Genomic DNA, 17,083 nt, shown 5'->3' with positions numbered 1-17,083 from the left:
GGGTTGTATCAACTACCTGTGCAGCAAATGCCACCAGAGTAAAATCCAGGCTTGGCAGCTATTTTGGGCTGCTGGATTAGAAGTGTGAGCTGCATTAATGGGCAATGAGAACAAAGTCTTCTGGGTCAAGAGAGTGAGGAAACACTGGGTGTGTCTCAGCTCCTCTAGACAACGTCTATGAGCAGCCATCAGGGAATCTGATTCTTTGAGGAATTTCACCCAAATTTCATGTGTTCACTGTCCTCATCTCCCCAGGATGGAAATACTCAAACACCTCATTTTTGTATGGTACTTCTTGTGCAGATAAGATTATTCTACTCAAGAGTGAGCATGTTCTTGAATAGAAAGCCAGGCAGAGCTGAAAATACAACGCAGTAATACCAACAACTGATTTCACTGGTATTCTAAAAAATACATTTCCTTCAGTAAAAACTAAAACATCAGCTCTGCGAGTGAAAGGATTAAAACTTTTGCTATCTCTCATTTTTGAACATATCTAAAGTTGTCATTTCAGGCAGTAAAATGAAGGCTTTGGGGTTGTGTTCCATTTTATTAAAAGAAATTTAAAAATATCAGCATTAACAACCCTTTCCTTGTCTGGGAATCTTAGGGATAACAGCATTTTTCGGTAGTCAGGAAAAAAACCAGGACAACCTACCAGGAAACATCACACTTAATCAAACTGAAAAAAAATCTGTCTTAATATTGAGCATCTGTACAAGCTGTGGAATTTAACATTTCACAGATACAGCACAGAAGCACAGAACTGGAGAAAAGGAGACGCTAAACACATTCAAAATGTTTTAAAAGCTGAACACTGTAACTCCAGTCCTTCCCATGCCTGCACCAGTACAAGAATAACTGATTCCCAGGACGACTGCTTGCCCGGGGATCCCTGCCGGGGTTGCAGAGGCAGCACCTCTCCACGACCCCAGGAAGCACGTCTGGCTTTCACTGGAGTGCTGCTGTCTCCATCTGGCACAGCGGCCCCGCAGGGCTCCAGCCAGCTGGCACCGCTCGGAACAGCCTCGGGGCTGCTCTACACGGCACAGGGGAGGAGGCCGGAGGAAAACCAGCACCATAAAGAGATAATTTACAGTCCCATTATCCCATCATCCTCAACTACAAGCAGCAGAAGCATGATCCAGGCACATGCCCCGTGACCACATGCTTTAAACTAACCAAAAGAAGAGTTACATCATCTCACCAGAGTTTGATTATAAAAGACAGAAATCTTTAACTTTGAGATGGGCCTGTTTAAAGAGGGACACGAGTGGCTCGTAACTTGATTACTCAAAAAACCACTATTCATTTCATTAAATTAAATGTAATATGAAAAGTGGATTTGCTGTAATAGCTGATCACAGATTACAGGCTTCTACGCTTCCCAATTCATTTATTTTTTACAAGGAAACTGGGGTAGAAGAAAGTTATTTGCATATACAGGAATAAGGTCCAACAACTGCAGACATCAGACAAGTTTCACCTATCAGGCTCAGCACACACCAGAACATCACCTGTGAAAACAGCAAGTACAAGCACACAACTGCATCACTAACAGAGGTTCCTTCACAGACCCTCTGGGAGGAAGTCACTATTAGAAACCCCTTACAGGAGAAGCCATGAGTACAAGGAGAACACTCACACACGGTCAGTCACTGGCACAGACCAGAGGACAGAGCAGTTGTTACTCAAACTGCCACCACTCGGGTCCTCTCCCATCACCCAGACACTCCTCCCCTCAAGCTCTTTGATCAGCCCTAGGTTGACATGTAACACAGAGCCAGTTCAGGTGAAATAACAGTAACAGGAGGAAAAAAAAAAGAAAAAAAAATCTTTTTCATCTTCATCTGTCCTTTGTGGTTCACGGCACAATCGCACCAACATGACACAGCAAATGGTACAACAGCAAGAATGTGCAGCCCAGAGCTGAGGAAAGACAGACATACATCCACTAAGAGCTGGATTTCACATTCCCCACTCATCAATCTTTGGTGACAGCACACAGAAAGGTTCAAATCTCACGTCTTGCTGGTTTTTGGTACATCAAATGTTGCCTGTCCTGTACCTCAGTGGGATTCTTCTCTCCCAGACCATTTGCCAATTCCATCATGGACCTGTGCCTCACTAGGACCCATATCTGTAAATAGTTTTTCATTTCAATTCAAGCTTTTAAATTTGTCAGATGTGCTAACTTGCCATCTCCTTAATGGCCTTTTCTTGTGTTCTTTTTACCACTGCATAAAACAACTTGTCTGCAAAACAGTTTCAGCCTACAGGTACAACATGCTTACAGAGTTAAATTGCTTGCTTTATAAAGAATTGCTGTAATAAAGTAATTCTTCAGGTTACTGCTAAGCTGGAGTTCTGTATTTCTACAGTGAGATTTTTGCAGTACATGGCCTAAGATGGGCAAAAAAACCCCATCTCCTTACTGCCTGAAATCTTCCAATAAGGGCCTGAAAACTTGCATTTCAGTGATGAGATGTCTCTGTAACCTCAGACATACCAGGATCTCTCCTCTCACTTTTTTTTTGTAACATACTTAACTGCATGGATGAAGATTCACTTAGCATCACAAAGCAATTCCTCTAATGCTCCATGTGTATTTTTTCACCCTTGACACTGTTTCACAGTTTTACAGTGATCTACTCCATATAATTATGAACTTCAGTACCACTCTATTTATCTTTGTGATTTAGGCCCCTTCAATTAGCAAAGAAGTGGCTGAGAGCAACTCTTCTGCATGTACAAGTTTCCCTCGATTCCAGGATGTGAACCAATGCAGAAAATTACAAAGAGATGCAGAAAAGAAATTTAATTTATTGGGGCAAATCTGGAATTTACGTATCTAGAAAAGTCCTAAGAAGCAGAATTACTGTGTGACAAGGAAACAAACACATCAAGAAGGGCAGTAACTCTGTCCAGCATAATTTCAAGATTAATTTTCTTAGGGAACAGCCTTATCATGACAGAAGAGAATCTAGTTCCTCTTCATGCACAGAACTGCAGAAACTCTTGAAACCATTTTCACTGCTTTCCTCATTCTGTTCTCCACATCACCACTAAGATCATCCCACAATCGAAACCACAAAATGTAGTCATGAATGACCAGAGAACTCAGTGTTAATCATTCAGACAAAGGTATCCAACAACGAGCTTTTGGGAGGGGATGCTTGCTAAGAGAGCACGGCAGAAGTGAGCAATGCACAGAAAAGATGGAATGAGAATTTCACCCTGGTCACCACCTGCCAACAGGACAGAGGTCCAGTTAGAACAAAAGTGGGCAGTAATATGAAGATAATGAAGCACAGAAAAGAAAAACATAAAACCTTGAGACAAATTTTGCATTTGTCACTGGAGGGCACAAGGTCACAAAAGCTCACCTAACACAAACGAGGTATGAAATCAGTCAGCTATCTCAGCTGTCTGCACTTACCAAGCTGTCATACATCTGCTGGGCAATAAATCTTACCTTTATTTACCAAGTATATTCTAAAGAAGGTCCCTTAAAATCTGACTTGCAATGAAACAGCAAGTCTGACTGCACAGGACAGAAGCACAAATTTATAATTAGACAAATTTTGTGAAATAACATAAGGTTGTAAAAAGACACAAGAAGGGGAAGATTGTTGTTTTAAGAGAAATTAGCATAGGGGGAGGCAAAAATAAAGGTTATAAGCTGCTGTTTTCTCTCCTTGTGCTGATAAACACTGAAGTAATTCAAGTCTGTACTTGATGCAAAAACAAAAGCCCTTTAAAAACAGAAGCAAAACATACTTATAAAAGCCCTGGCAGTCAATTCAGTGAGATGAATCCAAAGCCAAATCCTATTTAAAAGGGGCTATTTGGATGCATGAACTTCTGAGTGACAGGCGAGGCAATCACCACAAATGGAAGTCGGTGCCACACGGGTGTCTGATACTCCAGCACCCCCATCGCCCAACTCCACTCAACTACTGCGGGTCTTTTATGTGCTCAGGAAAAACAAAGGTACTCAATTACTTGGTGAACGTTGATTTTTGGTTACACTACTTTTTAAACTACAGATTAATATATGGATGAAAATTTGGTTTCATGTAGTAGGGAAGAGTTGTAACACAGGACTCCAGATTGAGACATCAATGAAAAAGAAGAGATACTCTATTAATTCCTCAATTGAAATGTAGGTTAATGGTCTTTACAGTTCAATTCTAACAAATACAACTCATGGAATTTTTGAAGTTGTATTTTTACATCTCACATGTATGTGCAGAAGAGCTTGGCTGTGTGTGCAGACCAACTGTCCCATGGCAAAACCAGCAAAGTAAAAGGACAAAAACCATTTAAGCTCAGTCAAACCCCAGTTCTCTCTTCAGATGTACTGAGCAATGTCACAGTTAGTGAGCTGCTTCTCACTACTACTTTGAAGATGAGGATATCAAATATATTTGACATGTTTCATGTCAGAATTTGTCACAGAACATGAAAACTTGCACTAGCCCCAATATTTATATTAAAAACCACTACATTTTAACTGTGTTGAAAACAACTTTTGTTACCATGTCCACTTCTTTTCTCTTTTTTTTTTTTTTTTTGAGTTTCACCTTGTCTAATGCCCAGGTTTTTTATTCAATGACAAATTTAGTACACTGTAGACCTTCACAGAAATATTTCCCACCAGGGATATGCTGACATCACCACTGATACTATGCAAGAGGTAGACAAGAAGAGCCACATTAATTTCAAGCTCCATTAAACACAGGAAAGGAAGAATGAGAGGAGGGGGAAAAGTTCTCTTTACCAACTTGGAAAAGCAGCAGAGATAGGCAGAAAAAAAATTAAGAATTTTACATTAGTGTTACACATAACTGAGAGGTTTAAAGAAAAATAAAGCCAAACCTTGAGTAATATTCTACTTAAGTAGAGAACTGAAAAAAACCAAAGACGAGTATCTGCTGTATTCCACACACAAAAGAAAGAATGTGACAGATAGACTGCTTGCTGCTAATCAGTTATCAACTGATAAAGTGAATCTCAGGTTACTTTGAGTCAACTGGTGTCTGGTAGCAGTTCACTTTACGGATCCTCAAATAGGTCTTCAAATAGATAAAGTGATTCTTTTAAATGAGAGAGATCAGCTCGATGGCAGCTGCCCCAGCACTGAAGTTAAACTGCAGATCCTTCTGGAGCTGCTGTGCCAGTTGCATTAATGTGGTCCCACTGCTTGGAAAAAAAAAAAAAAAGGTGTTTTGAAGCAAACAGAACGCAGGTTAATTTTGCAAGGAGTAACTCTTTACAACATTGATTCTATTACCAGCTAATGCAGCAAAGTTCTTAGCTTGAATTAAGCCGAGTGTACATAAAGGACTGCCAAATCAATATGTAAGAGAATACAACTATCAAGACTGAGCTTTCATCCAGTCAGAACAGATCTATCTGCTTCTAGAACTGCTTCTGCTAAGGAAAGGTTCCCAATTCAGGCCTCTCAGATAACATATGGCTCTCCCCACGCTCCAGCACTGCTTTGCTAACAACAGAGTCCAGGATAACAGAATAAACTGTAATGTCATTATAGCATTTCACTCACTTTGCTCTATTGTCCACAGGTTAACAAGAAACTGGAGAGAGCTGCTCTAGGCAGCTCTTTCTGTCCAGGGAAGGCTCTAACAATGGCTCTTGGCATGCTTTAAAAACAAACAAAAAGCTTCTTTTAAAATAAAGATCTCATAAGGCAAGCAAAATGTATACAGGTCACCTTCAAATTGCCTTTCTCTTGATGCCACTATACCTAATATATAAGTAAGAGGACATATGTACCTCCTCACTTTAGCAGCCACCACAGGCTACAGACACATTACAAATACTTGGAGAATCACGGGAATACAAGTATTAAAAAACCCAAACCTAATGTTTTCAAGTAGTCACCAGTCAAGTGAAATGGAAAGGTGTGCCTGATAAAAAGCAGCCCTACATCTACCAGGAAAAAGACAATAAGAAACCATAGTTTCTTCATAGGAATTCACAGATTCATGGGAATTCAGTTCCACACATGAACAGGAAAACCAAGGGGTACTTGGTTTAATGTGGGAAACACAAGCTTTTAAACCGAGTTAATCTTTCTCTGGTTTAAAACAAATCAGCCACCACTGGGAATCAAACTAACAGTTCAACAGCATTTGTTACAAAGCAGGATCCACACAGTCCATCCCAAAGGAAAAACGGTTTTTTGGGTTTTTTTTCTCAGATTCAAGGAGCAGCAAAGTCAGGAGAAGAGGAGCCAGCACCTTGCACTATCAGTCAGTAACACTCACCCATAGATTTGTTACTCCAGTTACTAAACCAGAAAATCCTCAAATTAAAGGAGAGTAGAAGGTTTGCAAGCAATTTGCAGCTCCAGTTTCACATTAACGCTCCAGATTAAGGCTTGAAACAAAAATGAGGCTATCAGCAAACCTTTGTTTGGGGTTGAAAGCTTTGATGGCTTAAAATAAAGCTCAACAGATAGTCCAGCAAATCAAACAAAGCCATTCCACCCTGCTCACCTTCGCACTACTCGCTGTCATTTCAGTTTAAAAGCTTTCAGCATTAAGCAAATAAATTCGTGGACTGCAGACAAAATTAAAGAGATGCTACAACTGCTCCTGACAAACAGCCTGGCCATGAGCAAACCTCGACTGCTGATAAGACTAGAGAAAAAAAGAAGCCTTCTTGTCCAACAGATCCCTATTTTATTCCTTCATCAGCTTATGCAGATCCACCTTCTTGCTCTGCAGAAGGGAACAAACACAAGTACGCTGAAAACTGCATTTACTGGGTTTGTTTGTCTCTCCATCCATGTTAAAAACCAGAGAAGTCCTGATGGTTCAGATCCCACAGCTCGAGAATTGTTATCAGCCACCTTCGAGTTCACGGCACAAGACTAATTCCTAACCTTTGGCCCAGAAACCAGCCACTGATTTAAAAAAAAAAAAAAGTGGTACAGGATACAAAATGGGGATTAGCACCACTAGGAAGAGGAAGGCCTTGTTTTATATTCTTCGGCGCCAGGGACAAAGCTTGATGGAGCATTCTCGATCTGGCTTGTCCCACGTACACAAGGAGCTACAAATCTCATGTGTGGATACCTCTCACACCAAAGATCGTGTCTTCACAGCAAGAGGAAAGAGAACATTACCTTCAGCAGGTCTAAGGACCCTTTTAGTCCTTAGAGGTTAGGACCTAAGGAAGATTGTTCAGGTATGAAACTGGAGACCTCCTGAACAATGAAGCTTGCAGTTGACTCTGACACTTCTCGTGGGCTTTCAGGGAGCTCCCACAGCACATGGCAAAGAAGAACATCCTTCCTGAGTCAATCAGACAGTTCACATGGGCAGCCAAAGTGGAGTACGCAGCTGAAAAAGAGACATGCTTCTTGAATCCTGGACTCCTCTTTCAAATTCTCCACAGGATTTGTAATCCAGAAGTTTGGTGCACACGCTAAAAACGTTAAAGAAAAACAAGCTAAGGTTTCCTTATTAATTTAAGCAATCCAAACACCGAGCCTGCGAAGGCAGCACAGCCTGCTGAGGTTCCTTGCCCAAAGGACAAGGAAAGTACAAAGCAAATCACCTCAGCAACACTTCCCTGTTCCTGGACAGGCATATGGGGCAAGGCTCTTCGGGAGAAGACGTGCCTCAACAGGCCTGAGATGAGAAGTTCCACCAGTAGCTTACCCTGAGACTGCAAGGTCATTTTAGCAAGACCGTGACACGCTGATTTAGAACGTGAACCACAATACTTGCTACTGAAAACATGACACGGCATTTATTTGCTAGGCTGTTATTATTAAGCTCTTTCTGCTTTGAAAGTTAGGAAATGAACCAAAGTCATTTCAGGTTTGAGTCGATTATGCGGCAAAATATTATAAGGAACAACGAACTGAAGTCACAAGTTCACGGGGAGAAGGACACCTGAAGAAAGGTCATCACCTATAGGAGCAAATGTTTCTTCATATCTGAAAGCATCAGTGGGTCTGGGGGGGTCCATGTGAAGAGAGAATAATGGAATAAACAACAGAAGCTCTCAAACAGGAAGAAATACACCAGAACGCACCCGCTGTCAGTGAGAGTGCACAGCCCCTGACAGGCAATTATTCTTTGATCTATTGGCTGAAGCACTGAACAAACACTCTGAAATTCCAGATAGAGCCTTGTGCATATCACGATTGTGGTCACAATGACCAGTTTACTTTTATCATCATGAGCCTTTTCAGAGCAGTGATAAGAAGTGTTCAGAATGAGACAGTTTTCCATCAAGATGTATAGTCCAGTAAGATAAAATTTAATCATAAATTTAGCTGCCCTTCGAGCACTGAGACCATTACTTACCAACCCCGGACATTAAGATGCATTTACATGTCTAATTGCTCACTGATGGGGACCACAAACTACATCTGACACTGCAAAACGTTTTTCTCATCTCTAATTCTAAAGGAATAAGCAAAATGTTTCAAGTGTGACCCTTCAGAAAAAATGGGAAAAGCTGACACGAAGGGCTGGCAAAAGTCTTCTCAGCATCCTCTGTCTGCTCCACAATTCCTAAATGGGGGGTAGTGGTGTCAAATTTAAGGACCTCTTATACAGTGTTACTTAATTAAGTGTGAGGTAATTTCCACATCAAAATATTCAAGGTAAAGTCCACGACCTACAGAAACATGAGCCTTGCCATCAGCTTATTAAACAGATTCTAACTATGGTAAATTAAAACTCAAGAGTTACGGGTCAAAACCCTAACACTGACACAGTCCACCCTAATTTTTGCCACTTCACATACAACTTGAGCCCCGAAATCTAGTTGCAACTTTTAACCACAATAATTACAATTTCAGGAGTCAACCTTCAGATTTCTCCCTCTTCTCCTGTTCCAATCTCCAGCGTGACAGGCGGGTTTTTGTCTTTGCTTAGGCTTTACTATCAGCAACACAGTTACACCATGGCAAACCCTGTGCCCAGAACAGCTTGTACAGAGCTCTGCACTTGAGTTTGGCCAAGATGCAGTGAGATGAGGCAAGTCACAGCCTCGCTCCTTCCTGTGGATACAACAATGCACCATGATGACAGCTCAAATCCCAGCACAGCCACTGCTTTGGGAGCAAACACACTCCTAAAATCTTCACCAGAATCCCAGTGCCTACAAAGATACATGTATAATTACCTCTTGATTCTGACTGAGAATTCAAATACACGTTCAGGAGACAGCTTTCCCACCATAAACCACGCTCCAGAGCCATTCTGCTCGAACCACTGGCTGTAAAGCAAACTGAACCACGAGCTGAAGCTCATAAAAGCTTATTCACAGAAAAGGTACGTATTAAAAACGAATAGCACAGCATTAAACTGGTCTGCCAAGGCAGAATGTAGAGTAGGTACAGCAGGAGAATGGACCCTTTCTGCCCCCTGCAGTTCCCATTGCTCCCTGGATTTTTAAGACAGCCTTAGGAGGGATAGTAGTTACCATTCTAGAAACAGAACCATTTACATCTGGCTCTCACCAACAGCCAAGGCATTTTTACAGCTGCATTCATCTGATCAACAGTGAAACTGCCCAGTGATCAGCTACATGTATGGAATGTTTCCTGTGACAACTGTATGATGTGGTTGTCCTTTATCACAAAAAGAATATCCCCTTCTAACAAACCTTTAATTTAGCCTCATCATTCTGATTGAGACTAAGAAGAACCTTCACCAATAAGTACGCAGTCACAGCTGTGCTCCTAGAATATATATCCATATTATACATGTATATATAAAATATTAAAGGACAAAGGATTGTTTTCTAGTTATTTATTTCTAATTGTATGGACTATCTAGTTAAATTTATTTCTGATTATTTGACTATAAAAATGCCACCAAACAGAAAATCCCATCTATCAAATTTTACATATAAAACTGTAAGGCAAACATATGGACAGGGAATTTCAGTAAAGAAAAATTCCATGGAAGAAGGTCTCAAGTCCATATGCAGGGGAGGTAAGTACCTTAATTGTCATTTATAGACTTTCTCCAATCCTTATGAACACAGATAGGGAATGAACCCCATATTCAGCTACCCCAAACGGTACCCTATATATGACCATGTACTCCCATATATTTCAGGTGGGCTGAATTCAGGTACCCAACTATTTTCACACTGACAACCTGCTTAAGAAAACGGGGGGGGGGGGGGGGGGGGGAGGAAAGGCATTTTTATGTATTAGGAAAACTGGTGTTTTCCGTGAGCTGACAGATAATTTTGCAACAACCCTGTTCTGCTTTATGAGCCTGGCTGTGCAAAGAGGAAGTGAGAACAGATTGATTACAATGGAATATTATGTATTTCCAGCTGTTTTCTCAAGCAATGATGAACACATCCCTACCATTAGATTTCAGAAGAAAAAACTGTTGCAGCATACAACTGGTATGCAGGTTACACAGGATGCTCCATATTTATAAAGAAAAAAAGGTAATTTTGCTAATAAAATTTTATTTTCATTCTTCCACGTAGCACTTGCTTTATATTTGTCTGAGACATCTTCATACCTCACTTGTATTTTTTTCTTCCCCAGCACATATATAATTTTTTCCTCCATTTAAGCTTTTAAGCTGCAAGTACCACCTATTATATCCCAATTTGTATTTTGACGTACTAAAGGCTAAATAAACCCAAATTTTTACTAACATGCTTCATAATATCGGCTTGTAGGGGGATTGTAGGACACTGAAAACAAGTCTGGCTACATTTTGCAGGGCTGTCAAGTAACTGAATACATTTAAAACATGTTTCTTCTCAGATTCCATTTTTTCCTCTAAGTAAAAAACTGGAAAACTGGATTGTCCTGAGAACATGAACCGAACACAGAAAAATGGTTTGGCACCTCAACCCTGAAGTCCAGCCTTCATGCTCTACTTCTATTATGAATAATAAGCTGAGCAGCTTAATGCAAAGCACTGGGATCTGAAAGTTCTCAATGGGTTGCTCCAACACAAACACAATTCGTGCTGTCCCAAAAACCAAGTTCTGCTCCGTGTGTAGCTGTTGCCTTCCCTCCTCAGTCACCAATGCGACGACTGACAGAAATCTGCCAAGTCACTTTGAAGCAAAAACTAGTTGATTCTGGGGAAAAACAGTAATTAGTTGCACAGCGAAGAGAGAAGCCCTCCAGAAACATGCCTGTGGACAGAGATGTCATTTAGGAGATAGGTGGGGGAAAAGCGCTCTTCCTGCCTTTTCCCTGGTTTACAGGGATTTTTCCCAGGCGCCAACAGCTCCCAGAGCAAACCATCCCCTGCCCTTCCCTGTACTCCAGGCTGAGCCAGTTTCTTCCCCCCGCCCCACTAGGGCAGGAATCCCCTGTTCCAAGTGGATTAGGAGCACGAGCAGCTTTTTTTTTTTTTTTTTTTAAAGGGAAAAAAAGAAAACCCCACACAGACATAACCGAGCGAGCCGCAGCCGCGGCGCCGGGACCCGCTCCCAGCCATTGTGCTCCGCGCAGCCCCCCGGGCTCGGGCGCGGCCCCGCGGGGCTCCACAAAGCTCCGCCGCAGGCCGGACGTGCCCGGTGCCCCGGGCCTCCCCTCCCCCCGGTATTCCGGGAAACCTCCGGGAGGAGGAGGAGGAGGAGGAGGAAGCGGCGGCGCTGCGGAACAGCCCCGCTGCGGAAAAGCCGCCGGGGCAGGTGGCAGGGAGAGAGAGGCCCCGCCGGGGCTGGTTCTTCCCTCCTCCATCCCGGTGCTCCCCCCCTCGCCATCCCGGAGGCACCGAGCGCTTCCTCCTCCCTCCCTCCGCCCAGGACCGCGTGCGGGAGCCCGGGCCCACCTGCCCCGCGGGGAGGGAGGGAGGGAGGGAGACCCGACCCGTCCCCTCCCCGAGGCGGCGGCGGGTGGGTCGGAGAGGGAGGGAAGGAGGGGAAGGGAAGGGGGATGGATGCGAGCCGCCCCCGGGTACCTTGCGCTTCCTGGTCTCGGCCGAGCCGCTCCACACGAAGCACTGGTAAATCGCCCGCAGGTTCTGCTTCCAGTTCTCCACCTTGAAGCCGGTCACATGGCAGCACCCGGCCGCCGGCGGACTCATGTCAGACCCCCCCACATCAATCCGCCCGCACACGGGCCGGGCCGGCGGGCAGCGAGCCGGCCCCTTCCCCCGCCCCACAGCACCGACACGGGCCGGGGCCCCCCCGCCCTCAGGGGCTCCGGCCCCTCACGCCGCCGCCGCCGGGGAGCCGCTGGCACATAGAGCCGGGGCTCCGCCACGGCCCCCCGGCTCCGAACAAAGCGCGGCGGGCGGGCAGCGCGCACTCCCTCCCGCCCTTCTCCCGCACACAAAGATGGGGCGCTCTGAGGCGAGCAGGAGAAGGAGGAGGAGGCGGCGGCTGTAGCGGCCGCTGCCGCCCCCGGAGTGGCCGCCGCTCCCTTCTACCTCATAGAGGCCGCTGTGGAAGCGGCGGGCGGAGAGGAAGGGAGGGGAGGGGGGCGCTGGCGGCGGAGGCGACCCTGGCCGCGGTGCGAGCGGGCGGTGTGTGGGGAAGGGGGCGAGTCCCCGCCCGCTGCCGCTCCGGCTCCCCCCGCCGGCGCCCGCACGGCTCTTGTCCCTTTAAACCGCCCCCCCGCCTCCTTCGCCGGCTCCTTCCTCCTCCGCCTCGCCCGCGCCCCCCCCGCCCGCCGCGAGCAATGGTCCGAGCCGCTCACTCAACCCAGCCCGCCCGGCCCGGAGTGGGACAGACCAACGGGGAAGGGGCGGGAGGGGCGCCCCCTCTGCCCCGCCACCCGCGGGGGAGGGAGCGGCGGCGGGATGGAGCGCAGCAGTTGGTCGGCCCGCCTGTCAATCCGTTCTTCTCTACAGTCTCATTGGTTGCTTTCCCTTTCTTCTCCCCCCCACCCTTCCCACGGAGCATTTCCCCCTGACGGAAAGGGGCGGGAGAGGGATGATTGACAAGGCATAAGACCAACTGAGAAAAGGGGCGGAGCCTGCGCGGAGTGTATAGCTGTATGATTGGTTAGAGCTGCCGTCAGTCATGCTTCAAGCCGAGAGTGGATTGGTGCAGGCCGCGGAGGGGGCGGTCCCTCCCAGCGCAGCCTGCGCTGCGGTCACATCCGCTGGTGCCGCTCTCGGCGCTCCCTCCGCGGCTTCCTGAGGGAAGAGGGATCTCCTGAGGGGAGCGGGACCGCCGCGCTCCGGGGAGAAGCTCCGCGCCGCGCTCCGAGGAGCTCCCACGGCCATATATGGTCCCTCCATACCCTCGTTCGGCCTGGTGTTTCCATAGGGAAGAAACAAAAAGTGGTGTATAACCAGAAGTGGTGTTGTTTCAGTTTTTTCCTATACAAGGAAATGGGGAGGCGGTGAAAAACGTTGGAATCTGTACATAGTTTTCAGCTCGTATGCCACACACACTATAGGGTTACATAATGGAGTTAGGCAAGAGGGAAGAGATGGGAATTTTGCCGTGGTTTCTGGAGAGAGAGAGAGAGGAGGCTTTGCAGAGGCTTCTTAAGGACTGTGCAACAAGAAAACAAGTGGTGAAGCACCACCGCGTTATTTTATCCATCCATTTCTCAGTGAGTGCTAATTGCATTCTTTCTCAGGAGCTGTACCCTTGAAATCTTCACCTGGCAGATTTTGATATGGTTCCCAGCTCCTTGACCTGCTGCTGCAGATTCCAGAAATCAGAGACATCTGTGACCCTCACCTGAGGACAGACTCGCTTTCCATTTCCTTCAGAGGTGCTGCCATTTTAAGAAAGGGAGCAGGGAAGCTGGAAGTAAAAGAGTTTTTAATGGTTTGTGTATAACCATAATGTTGGGTGGCAAAGCAAACAGACCTGGGTTTGTAACCTCAGGGGGTGAGGCAGCAGCAGGACACCCTGTCCTGCCAACACACCTGTGCCATATGGGACACTTGTAATAACACAGAATGTTCAGTCTCCTGGCTCGTACTCCTCGTTAGCCTCTCCCTGAAATCCCTCTTCCATGCAGTCTGGGGATTACAGTCCAGCAATAAACCTAGAATTGCCCCACAGGTGGAAGAAAAAAGCTGCCAAGAGCCAGGAAAGAGCCTGATTATCCCACTGCATGCACAAGTTGCAATGAATGTTTCAGAAGATTAGGAGTGAAATCTGGAGTGAGGATATACCCTCTCTTTGATCCTACTTAGTCATTAGACCTACTAAGTCATCCCAGTGCAGCCCACAGGGGCTGTACATCCTTCCTGTGTTAACCCATTACCCTCTGAGGTGTGTTTGCCCACAACACTTCCAGCCACAGGCGCCTGATTGTGGCAGCTCAACACCACCCACCCTCATGAATTTGGCTTTCTTATGCTGCTCAAGGCACCTCAGCTTCAGAATATGGCCCATTCCATTCATTATTACCCAAAATAAGTTCCAAGGGTTCAGGTGCCCTGATACCTGTAGCAGGGCAAAAGTACACTGACCCCCAGGGGAACCAACCAGTTTTCAAAAGCAGCAGTCACAGAGAGCCAGCCCCTTCCTTGTGAAAGCCACCTAAACATCCCTCAGAAGAGTGGGAAGTTAAGGATTATCAGCCCAAGGTGGATAGAAGGGAATGGAATGGGTGATTAATGTCCCAACAGCATCTAATATTTATTCTCTGCCATCTGAGTATTTCCAGTTAAACAAAACCCCCAATATTGCTACAGTCTAAATCCAAGCAGAAAGTTATTCTTATTCTGCACCAACCTACTGTTACTAATCTGGGGCTTTTCTCCATGGCTACCACATCAAAACAGGAGGTAAAGATAAAAGAGAGAATTTCTGCCAATGAAATTTAAGTCCATCTCGCTGAAAAAATAGATACCAAGAAGACAATACATATGTTCAGTGTCCTGCAGGCTCTGAAATTTTCACAGAGATTTCTGTGCCGCTCTGTCTTGCAGAGTCCCCGTGGTTACTCCACATAGGGTGTGGTGTCTTGTGCAGAAATAACAAGAACTGTGAGTTTAAACACAACAGTTTTAAGAAACACCTACAATTTTTAGTGTTTTCCTCTCAAGTAAATATTTTCTTTGGAAAAATACTAATTTTTTCTCCCTGGCCATTTCCAGAGCAACTATCATAGTTAACTACTTTTGCTTCCTGAGGTTCTTGCTCACTGCTTGAAGACCTGCTGAGGATGTGAGGAGCATCCTCTGAGCCACAATGAACCCACACACAGGACACCCATCCTGGACCACACCTGCTGTCACTGTGGGCTGAGACCCCACTCTCACCTCCAAAAGGCAGCAATGGAGAAATTCAAAGATCAACTCTTAGGGGGCATTTCCAAGGTATGGAGGTTGCCTTTCAAACTTGAAGTTCCCCCAAGGTTTTCTTGGCACCTTATTCTCCACTAAAAAGGGTCTATTTAAGCTAGAAATTGAACTCGAGGTTCTTGTTGTAAATCTTTTTGGAACCAGAATAAAGTCCTCTCTAAACTCATGTGGAAAATAATGTCTCCTGAGATTTTTTGAAGTCAGCTCCTGACTGGGGGAGCTTGAGGCAAGTGTCATTAAACCCTTTGCTTTCAGTCTTGTGTAGACACCAGGATCTTTCCCGGGAAGTATAAAAACTTCCAACTCTACAAACACTTCTTGTTTGTTGCAGCCCACACAACAAAGGTGACACAACAGCACAGAGCAGCAGCCAGAAGAAAATAGGAGTGGAAAACAGTGACAACACTTTATCAGGTTGTAATTGTCAAATCAGGGCCTGCTTGCTGCACACACACACACACACGGGTTTACAAGTTTGCTGTAGTTTAATTTACTCTTGGGCATAGCTTGGGAGTGTTTCCAGAATAAAGCCTTTTGGTGCAGCAGATAGCTTGGGAAAGGGTTTGCCTCTGGGGGAAGGAAACAGTTTCAATCCCTCCTGTGTCTCTTGGAGGAATTTTTAATTTTAAAGCATTGATGATTATGCTAATTAGTGCTTACCCTCAAATGCCAGTGGAATATAAATGTTGATAGTAGCTAAAACATACTGCAAATGTGCAGCAAAGTCTTCCTCTGGAGAGTCATCTGCGTTCATGATAGCTCAGCTGGGAAGAAACAGCGTTCTTCACATGGAAAAGCAAAGTAACTGCCTTTCCAATCCATGTCATCCCAAGGTGGCACTTCTAGACTCCTCTGGATAGACATGAATCAACTGTTACTTTATCACTTGGGCACGCTTTTCCACAATATGTGTTAAAATGTCCAATTTAGCTCTCAGGTAAACAGGAACCTTTCCCTTCGATCAGGACTATGAGCAACATAGTCCAAGGACTGCAGAGATAGGTGGATGTCAGTGGATCAAAATGACTTAGAATTTGGTAATCCAACCCCTGACCTTTTCCCCTGGAATCACGGACTCCTGTATAGCTCACTTAAATCTACTGACAATAAAATGGTTTCTGCAGATCTCCTCAAAGCAGTGCACAGAACCCCATAGATTGAAAAGAGTCCTAGAAAAACACAATGCCTGTGCTTATTTTTCTGAAGATCATTCATTAGATTTCCCGTCAGCGCTGTCATAGGATGAAATCTTGGCCCCAGCTGAACTCAACAGGAATTTTGCCACTGACTTGAATGGAGCTAAAATGTCACTCCTGCTATTTGTCAAGTCAATTATATCCAGACAATACTTTAACATCTGGCTTCAAGTGAACACAGAGAACAGTTCACTCCCTCAGCCTCTGAAGACAAGGCAGGACATTGGCCATCTCCATAAAAATGAAACATTTGTTCTTGGCAAGCTGCTGTAATAGAGAGGGGATCCCTCCAGTGGCACTATCAGAACCCCATCCCTGTTCCTTAGCCTATAGTTATTGGCAATGGCATCAATTGATTCTCTGTCACTTTCTGGGAAGAATTTCAAAAGCACCCATCTACTGTTGCAAGTCATTCTGTTGTAAAAACTTTGTTTAGAACAGCAGATCTGGCCTCATCTGTGGTTTCTCGCAGACAAGGGGGGTTTTCACCCTGTTCATCTTCCATTTCCCAAAGCACTGGAATGTTCCTTGTTGGGTCAGGGAGGAGCTTTTCTATCTAAACCCTTCCCTGAATATGGTGGTCAGAAGTAAAGATGAAGGATAACTGATTGAAGAAGAACAGCTGGT

The 17,083-nt window shown here is 45.1% G+C and overlaps 1 protein-coding gene across 2 annotated transcripts in view; it reads right to left on the bottom strand.

Moving 5' to 3' along the window:
* Nucleotides 1-12,674, bottom strand: part of USP22 (ubiquitin specific peptidase 22) — a 95,932-nt gene extending 83,258 nt beyond the window's left edge. Inside the window, exon 1 of one of the 2 annotated variants that reach the window (XM_032703911.1) lies at nt 11,943-12,674. In XM_032703911.1, coding sequence (XP_032559802.1) covers nt 11,943-12,068 — 126 coding nt within the window. In that variant the 5' untranslated portion in view covers nt 12,069-12,674. The remainder of the gene's footprint in view (nt 1-11,942) is intronic. The other variant, XM_032703910.1, reaches the window with a different exon arrangement.
* Between the last annotated feature and the right edge of the window lie 4,409 nt (nt 12,675-17,083).

Source organism: Chiroxiphia lanceolata, chromosome 16, assembly GCF_009829145.1.
Source record: "Chiroxiphia lanceolata isolate bChiLan1 chromosome 16, bChiLan1.pri, whole genome shotgun sequence".
Taxonomy (NCBI): domain Eukaryota; kingdom Metazoa; phylum Chordata; class Aves; order Passeriformes; family Pipridae; genus Chiroxiphia; species Chiroxiphia lanceolata.
Note: the sequence above shows the minus strand (reverse complement) of the source record. Positions and strands in the feature narration are given on the sequence as shown.